The sequence below is a fragment of the Ananas comosus genome, unplaced genomic scaffold (assembly GCF_001540865.1).
Source record: "Ananas comosus cultivar F153 unplaced genomic scaffold, ASM154086v1, whole genome shotgun sequence".
Classification (NCBI taxonomy): Eukaryota; Viridiplantae; Streptophyta; class Magnoliopsida; order Poales; family Bromeliaceae; genus Ananas; species Ananas comosus.
The window spans coordinates 26,830-35,430 of NW_017890658.1; the positions used below are offsets into that span (position 1 = coordinate 26,830).

General features: G+C 33.6%; 1 protein-coding gene across 1 annotated transcript in view; it reads right to left on the reverse strand.

Moving 5' to 3' along the window:
* Positions 1–5,756: 5,756 nt before the first annotated feature.
* LOC109704034 (receptor kinase-like protein Xa21) overlaps positions 5,757–8,601 on the reverse strand; it is a 6,684-nt gene continuing 3,839 nt past the window's right edge. Inside the window, exon 2 of the mRNA XM_020224774.1 lies at positions 5,757–5,765. Within this exon, the coding sequence (XP_020080363.1) occupies positions 5,757–5,765 (9 nt within the window). The remainder of the gene's footprint in view (positions 5,766–8,601) is intronic.

Sequence of the window (8,601 nt, forward strand, 5' to 3'; positions counted from 1 at the left end):
ATCAATAGTTCTCATTTTTTACTATAACACGAATTTTTAACTAATCAATGTTATAAAATTAAAATTTATATTTAATATATGTAATATAAACTATATATTACAGTTATGTGTAAAAAATTACATAATTTAAATTTTTATAATAATATTTTAAAAATATAGACTATAAAATTTAGTTTTACACCTCGATGGTACGAAATATTTTTCATCCACCACTTTATCTTTTCTTCTCANTTTAATTTATTGTTTGTTGGCCAGCTCGTGAGCCAGCTCGTGTTCGACTTGTTTATTAACAAGCCGAACACGAGCTGAATTCTTCGTATATAATAATTTATTATTTTTATAGTTTAGAGTTTCTTCTTTCTTCCTTCATTAGTTTAAGATATTTATAGATCCAACTCAACCTAGTGGGTCCAAAATCATCTTCGAATATAAAAAATATTGTTGTTAAATATCTATTATGCTTCTAAAAATTGTTGTCATAAGTTGCTGCAAAGGATCCCACTGGCCACCAAATTGTAACAATTCGGGGCAACAATATTTTTCCACCAAAGTAAAATATCCGGCGGCAACTGTTTATGGCCACCAATTATCAAAATTTGGTGGCAACTAGTTTTTGCCACTAGCATTCAACTTTAGGTGGCAGATATTTATCGCCACTAAATGTGAGATATGATGGCAAATATTTATCGCCACATTTAAATGTGATATTTAATGGCAAATATTTATCGCTATTAAATGCGACATTTGGTGGTGCAATTATTTATCGCCATATTATTTTTGCCATCAATACGTGCTCTAATCAAAAGCAGATATTTCGTCCTATTTTACTTCGTTCTACATATGCTAATGTAGGCCTACATATCATGCTTGTTGTTCTGACTTTCGACTGATCAATTGTTCCAACAAAATTATTCAAGCTTATTAAAAAAAAAATCGCTATCATGTAAATGAATGATTAAAATTATTTTTATAACACAATAATCAAATTAAATATTATATAGGAGTTGATATGACTAAAAGAAAAACTCACAATAATATACAAGACAATTGACATAGGAGTTGATATGTGAGAATACTCATGTACCTAGTACCGCAATGCTTCTACAAAATGTCACTAACGGCAATTGGTTAAATGCTTAATAATTAGTATCCGAGTTTTTAAGTTCAAAAATTAATTACTTTATATTTTAGCTAAGCAGGTAGCTAAAAGCATCTACTCCTATTTGTAGCTGTATATTAAACAAAGTGGATAGCTAATAATACCACACTACAAGAAAATCAACATTTAAGCATAATTTTTTTTTTTTATATTTAACATTGCTTAAAATCGTCCTAGTATAGTGTAGCGTGACATTTAAAAGATATTAAAACATCGCCATGTATATACCGATGCTTATGCCAAGCGTCGGTAAAATATATTCAGACGCTTTAAAGCGTCAGTATTTTTAAGAATTTTTAGAAATCCTAACGCTTTAAATCGCCAAAAAATAAAAAAAAATAATAAAGTTTTTCATCCAATAAATTAATTTGTTATAATAAATGGTTCATATGAAGATATTTTTTGAAATGTCGATATTTGCTATATTATGTTATAGAGAGTTTGAAGATGCTTTTTTTAAGTGTTATTTAAAAAACATCCTTGTATTAAGATTTTTTTTTTATACTGCCACTTAATTGTAACTGCACATTTGTGCATTTTAAAAAATGAACCTAGTGGCTAACTGAAAGCACCTACTAACAGTATATTCGTGCAATGCATCACTATTTCAATACAACCATCAAATTTATTGTCATATAGAAATTTGTGGAAATTGGTGAACAATGAGTGGGTTGACGTTGGTAGAGGTGACTGAAGTAAATGGAGACTAGTCGACGAAACAAGGTCGAATTATTGGATGTTAATTTTTTTCGATAAAAATGTACGGAGACCCCCTCACTGATTGTATATTTTGAAATAGCCCTCTTAAGTGTTTTTTTTTAAAAAAAATAACTATACATACACACTAAAAAAATAGATATGCTATATATCCCATCCATCTAAGTAGTGAAAATTACATCACTAGTCACATTATTGTGACTACTAGAGTACACCCATCTTTGGATGTTTAGGATGTACATCATGTATCAATTTTTTCCGTCCTTCTAAAGACATGTATTTATACTGATGCCTTTGTAGGAATAGAAATATCATTGTTTTGAAAAATCAATAGTGAAGGAGGGGTATCAACCCAAAGAAAATAAAAATGGAGGGAACAAATTTCAAAATGGCCTATAGCACGGGATATGCATACATTTTTATGTAGAGACATTAAAATTGGAAGGGATAAATGCATAAAAACTTTTAAAATTTAATCTATTGTCAAATGACCCTTTAATTTTTAATTTAGCAACTAGATTTTCTAAAATTAAATTTTATATTTAATACATAGAATATAAGTAATATAAAAAGCTATGTGGGAAAAGTTATATAATTTAAATTTTTAAAATAAAATTTTAGAAATGTACTTATAAAATTTGATGTTACACGCAATGTACGAAATATTTCTTCTCTAATACTCTCTCTTTTCTGTCTCAACTATAACAAATTATTGCCAGCACCCAATTTATTGGTACATTACATCAATTTACACTATATAATCTATATAGAAATTCTAGTTGAAATCCAACGTCGCCGCTTCTGGGTTGATTTGGACAAATGAGGTTTGGCGACTTGGAATTAGGGATGTCGACGGGTCGGGTTTTTAAAAACCCGAATCCGAACCCGAAAACTAAAGTAAAATCCGTATCCGGATCCGAACCCGGCGAGTTTTAAAAATCCATATCCATATCCGTACCCGACCAAAAGCCTGAAACCCGTACCCGGATCCGGACTCGGCGGGTTTTAAAAATCTATACCGTTAAATAAAAATCTAAGTGATAAAAAATTATTAAATATTTTACATATTATATAAATGGCCAATTTGCATAAAAAATTCACTTATTTTGGGCTTTTGCAAAACGGGACCATCTTTTTCGTTCTTGCCGATTCGATCTGCTTTTTCAGCAAACTGACTAAAATATCCTTATTATTTTTTCTCTTTCCTCTTTCTCTCTCCTCTTCGTTTCTCTCTTTTTTTTTTTTCTCGCCGAAAAAAGTAGCGAAGGCGGAGGCGGAGGGGAAAACGGTCCTCCTTGCCTCTCACCCTCATGTTCTCGTCCGCGCCCTTGCCCTTGCCCACGCACCACCCACCTTCCTGGCCTCCGACCCCGGCGAGGCAGCGCCGCGACTTTTTTTTTTTTTCGCTTTTTCCTTTTCTTTTCTTCTCCGGCTTTCCTCCACCGTCTCCGACGACGACGTCTCTCTCGCCCTTCCCCGTCCTTCTCGTCTCTCCCTTTCCGTCCTCCCCGTATCCGACAACGATGCATTTTCGCCGGCGCCGACGTCGACACCGTGGAGGTCACTGCGGTGCTGCAGCCTCGGAGCCGGGGGTCCTTAGCGGCGTCGTCGCTGACGCCGTGGCCGTTGGCAGAGAGGGGCGACAAAAAAAAAATATAAGAAGTAAGAAAAAAAATAAAGATAAAAAATTATAGAAAAAGAAGGATGAAAATGAAATTGCATCGTTAACTGTAAAAAAAAATTATAAGTTGCGCTACTTAAGATGTAAACTGCAGTTTTAAAATAGAAATTACACTATTTAAACGAAATTTACACTCTTTAAAAAATATTTATATTGTTTCTCCTCTTAGTGCACTCTTTCGGATGTAAACTGTATACATTAAGATGAAAATTGCACTGCTTCTTCTCTTGTTGCACCATTTTTCTCTTGTTAAACTATTTTTTATTTTAAACTGCACATTTTTAAGAGATATTTATGCTGTTTTTTTTCTTGTTGCACTTTTCTTCTCTTCTTACACTATTTCTTCTCCTGTTACACTATTTTTATCTTAAACTACACCGTTTAAGAGGAGAAACAGTGTAGCAAGAGGAGAAATAGTGCAACAAGAGAAGAAATAGTGCAATAAAAGGAGAAACAGTATAAATATCTCTTAAATGGGTGCAGTTTAAGATAAATAGGTGCAATTTTTTCTCTTGTTGCACCATTTCTCCTCTTGTTACACTGTTTTTTATCTTAAACTGCACCCCTTTAAGAGATATTTATACTGTTTCTCCTCTTGTTGCACTGTTTTTCCTCTTGTTGCACTATTTTTTCTCTTACAAGAGGAGAAATAGTATAATTTTACATATGAAAGAGTACAATAAGAAGAGAAACATTGTAAATATCTCTCAAAGAGTGTAATTTTCGTTTAAAGAGTGTAATTTTTATCTTATAGCCGCAGTTTACATCTTAAGTAGTGTAACTTATAAATTTTTTTTCAGTTAACGATACAATTTCATCTTTATCCTTCTTTTTATATAATTTTTTATATTTATTTTTTTTTCTGTTTCTTTTATAATTTTTTTTTTTGTCACCCTTTCTGCCAACAGCCACGGTGCCGGCGACAACACCACTAAGGACCCCCCACTCCGAGACTGCAGCGCCGCAGTGACTTCTACGGTGTCGGCGTCGGCGTCGGCGAATATGCATCGTCGTTGGAGACGGCAAAGATAGAGAGAGAGGGAGAGACGAGAAGGGCGGAGAAGGGCGGAGAAGGGCGAGAGAGGCGTCGTCGTCGTCAGAGACAGTGGAGGAGAGTCGAAGAGGAAAAAAAAAAAAAAAAGATCGTGCGCGGCCTTGGGGTCGGAGGCAGAGGAAGGTGGGGGGTCGTGGGAGAGGGCAAGGGCGAGGGCGAGAGCATGGTGAGAGCGAGGCGGACCGTTTCCGCCTCCGCCTCTGCTATTTTTTTCGTGAAAAAAAAAGAAACGAAAAAAACGAAGATGAGAGAGAAAGAGGAAGAGAAAAAGTAATAAAGGATATTTTCGTCAGTATGCTGAAAAGAGACCGAGATCTGCAAAAATAAAATGTGGTCTAATTTGCAAAGCCCAAAATAAATAAATTTTTTATGCAAATTGGCCTATATAAATAATAAAAAAAAGTATGTATATATATATTTATTCGGGTTTGCCTTCGGTTCGGGTCGGGGTCCGGTTCGGGGGTAAATACAAAATCATAACAGTATCCATATCCGTCGGATTTTATTTTTATACCTATAACCGAATCATACCCGTTAGCTCGGATAAACCCGCCCTACTCGGATTAGTGATTCGGATAATATTCGAATATCCATACTCATTGACATCCCTACTTGGAATAGACCCACTTTTTTTTTTTTTTTTTTTTTCCACCCCAATACTTCTTCTCTTCCCATTCTCCCACGTTGAATTTGAGCGAAGAAAGGGATGAGGGGTAGGGTCCACTTTTTTTCAGTTGAATTCAATTATGGTGTTCTCTTCTTCACGCTAATTTAGCCACAGGGAATTAGAGTAGGCTTTTCCATCCCATTCTTCCAGTTTCTCTCCCATTCTCACACGTCGCGATGGCGTGGGCCTTTCTTTGTTTTTTAACCATCTAGATTGCTCCTCCTCTCCTCTCTCTCTCTCGTCTCTCTCATCGTCTCTCTCTCTCTCTCCTGAACTTTTACATATCAACAATATTAATTAATCAATATTATAAAATTAAAATTTATCTTTAATATATACAATATAAATCATATAAAAAATTATGGATAAAAAATTACATAATTTAAATTTATACAATAATATTTTAGAAATATAGAATGCAAAATTTAGTTTTACACCATGATGGTATGAAATATTTTTCATCCACCATTTTATCTTTTCATCCAGACTAAGAAAGATAAGCATAATACAGTTAGAGTAGTTTTAGAATAGATGACTTCTTAGGAAGTGGGACGTTACATATATCTATATGTGTTTTATTTTAAGAAAAAAAGATAACATGCTATCCGCTTCGTTTATTTTTTTTAAAAAAATAAACTTAGCTAAAAATATGAAGCAATTATATTTCAACCTTCAAATTTCGGATACCAACCACTAAGGCTTAGTTTGGTATTGAGGCCTATCTAACGCTATTAGATAAAATAGAGTTGTGGAAAAAGCATATAGGAATATACTTCTGCGTTCTCATCGCTTCTTGGAATGACCTCCTTTGACCTTTTTTTTTTTTTTTTTTTTTTGGTTTTCGGTTCGAGACCCCGGTTGTCTCACCCCTGTAGCCTAATTCATCATTTCAATGAATGAAGCATGTAGCGTGCTACTTATTCTCAAAAAATATACTTCTGCGTTCTCTGGTGAAACCGCAGAAAATATATCGTAACCGACTCATCGCGATATGTGAAACACAATATTACGTACGGAAACAAATAGAATATTTTTTCAATGTACTTTCTCACCGCACGTAGCGCAATCTCCCTTTAATCTCAAACGAAGGCTAAGTTTTTTGCCATTTGTTAGTAACACTCGGTATATCCATGTGTGCGTTGATACTTGATACAGTTTAATAGTCCCTTTGGTACATGCCATGTCAACTAGCTACTAGTGTAAAGAGATGCACATGCATGTCTACCTTCTTTTCTTACCTAAAGTTTCTTGCATTGAATTGTTCCCTCTCTAACAAAATTCTTTTTTTAATCTCTTGTTACAGGTTGGAAGCTATCTTGGTACACATATAAAATTCTCAAAAAGGAAAAAGAAAATGGGACGAGTAAATTATGTTTGGATTGTTGAAAAAGAAAAAAAATTTGCACGAAAAATGAAATTTCGCTGGTCAAAATAATATTTTCCTTCAAGCGTTTACTGTTTACTTAATTTATAGCTTTGTTTTTTTAGAGATAGGGAGCATGCTACCTGCTTCGTTCATTTAATTTATAGCATTTACTGTTTACTTTATATTTTAGCTAAGCAGGTAGCTAAAAGCATCTACTCCTATTTGTAGCTGTATATTAAACAAAGTGGATAGCTAATACCACACTACAAAAAAATTAACATTTAAGCATACTTTTTTATTATATTTAACGTTGCTTAAAATCGTCCTAATATAGTCTAGTGTGACATTTAAATGCTATTAAAACGTCGCCACGTATATACCGATACTTATGCCAAAAATAAAAAAAAATAATAAAGTTTTTCATCCAATAAATTAATTTGTTATAATAAATGGTTCATATGAAAATATTTTTTGAAATGTCGATATTTGCTATATTATAGAGAGCATGCAGATGCCTTTTTTAAGTGTTATTTAAAAAACATCCTTGTATTAAGATTTTTTTTTATACTGCCACTTAATTGTAACTGCACATTTGTGCAGTGTAAAAAATAAACCAAGTGGCTAACTAAAAACACCTACTAACGGTATATTCGTGCAATGCATCACTATTTCAATACAACCATCAAATTTATTGTGATATAGAAATTTGTGGAAATTGGTGGACAATGAGTGGGTTGACGTTGGGAGAGGTGACTGAAGTAAATGGAGACTAGTCGACGAAACAAGGTCGAACTATTGGATGTTAATTTTTTTCGATAAAAATGTTGGGAGACCGCCCCTCACTGATTGTATATTTTGAAATAGCCCTCTTAAGTGTTTTTTTTTAAAAAAAAAATACTATACATACACACTAAAAAAACGGATATGATATATATCCCATCCATCTAAGGAGTGAAAATTATNTTTTTTTTTTTTTTTTGTTTTCGGTTCGAGACCCCGGTTGTCTCACCCCTGTAGCCTAATTCATCATTTCAATGAATGAAGCATGTAGCGTGCTATCTATTCTCAAAAAATATACTTTTACGTTCTCCGGTGGAACCGCAGAAAATATATTGTAACTGACTCATCGCGATATGTGGAACGCAATATTACGTACGGAAACAAATAAGATATTTTTCCAACGTACTTTCTCACCGCATATAGCGCAATCTTTCTTTAATCTCAAACGAAGCCTAAGTTTTTTGCCATTTGTGTTAGTAACACTCAGTATATCTATGTGTGTGTTGATACTTGATACAGTTTAATAGTCCCTTTGGTACATGCTCTGTCAACTAGCTACTAGTGTAAAGAGATGCACATGCAGGTCTATCTTCTTTTCTTACCTAAAGTTTCTTGCATTGAATTGTTCCCTCTCTAACAAAATTCTTTTTTTAATGTCTTGTTACAGGTTGGAAGCTATCTTGGTACACATATAAAATTCTCAAAAAGGAAAAAGAAAATGGGACGAGTAAATTATGTTTGGATTGTTGAAAAAGAAAAAAAATTTGCACGAAAAATTAAATTTTGCTGGTCAAAATAATATTTTCCTTCAAGCATTTACTGTTTACTTAATTTATAGCTTTGTTTTTTTAGAGATAGGGAGCATGCTACCCGATTCGTTCATTTTATTTAGAAATAAACTTAGCTGGAAATGTGAATCAACTAGAATTCGAATTTGGGTCTCAGATACCAACCATCAAACCCTTTACCACTTGATCTAGGGACGGTCAATTACTTAATTTCACTACAACAAAAACGGTCTATAGCGACACTTTTAAATATAGGTACATGTCAAAAAAGTGCTGCTAGCTAAAATTACCGACACTTTTAAAAAGTGTTGCTATATGTGGGGTCGCTAGGTATATAGTGACAGTTAAAGAGTGTCGCTATAACCTAAAAGAGTGCTGCTAATTTACCA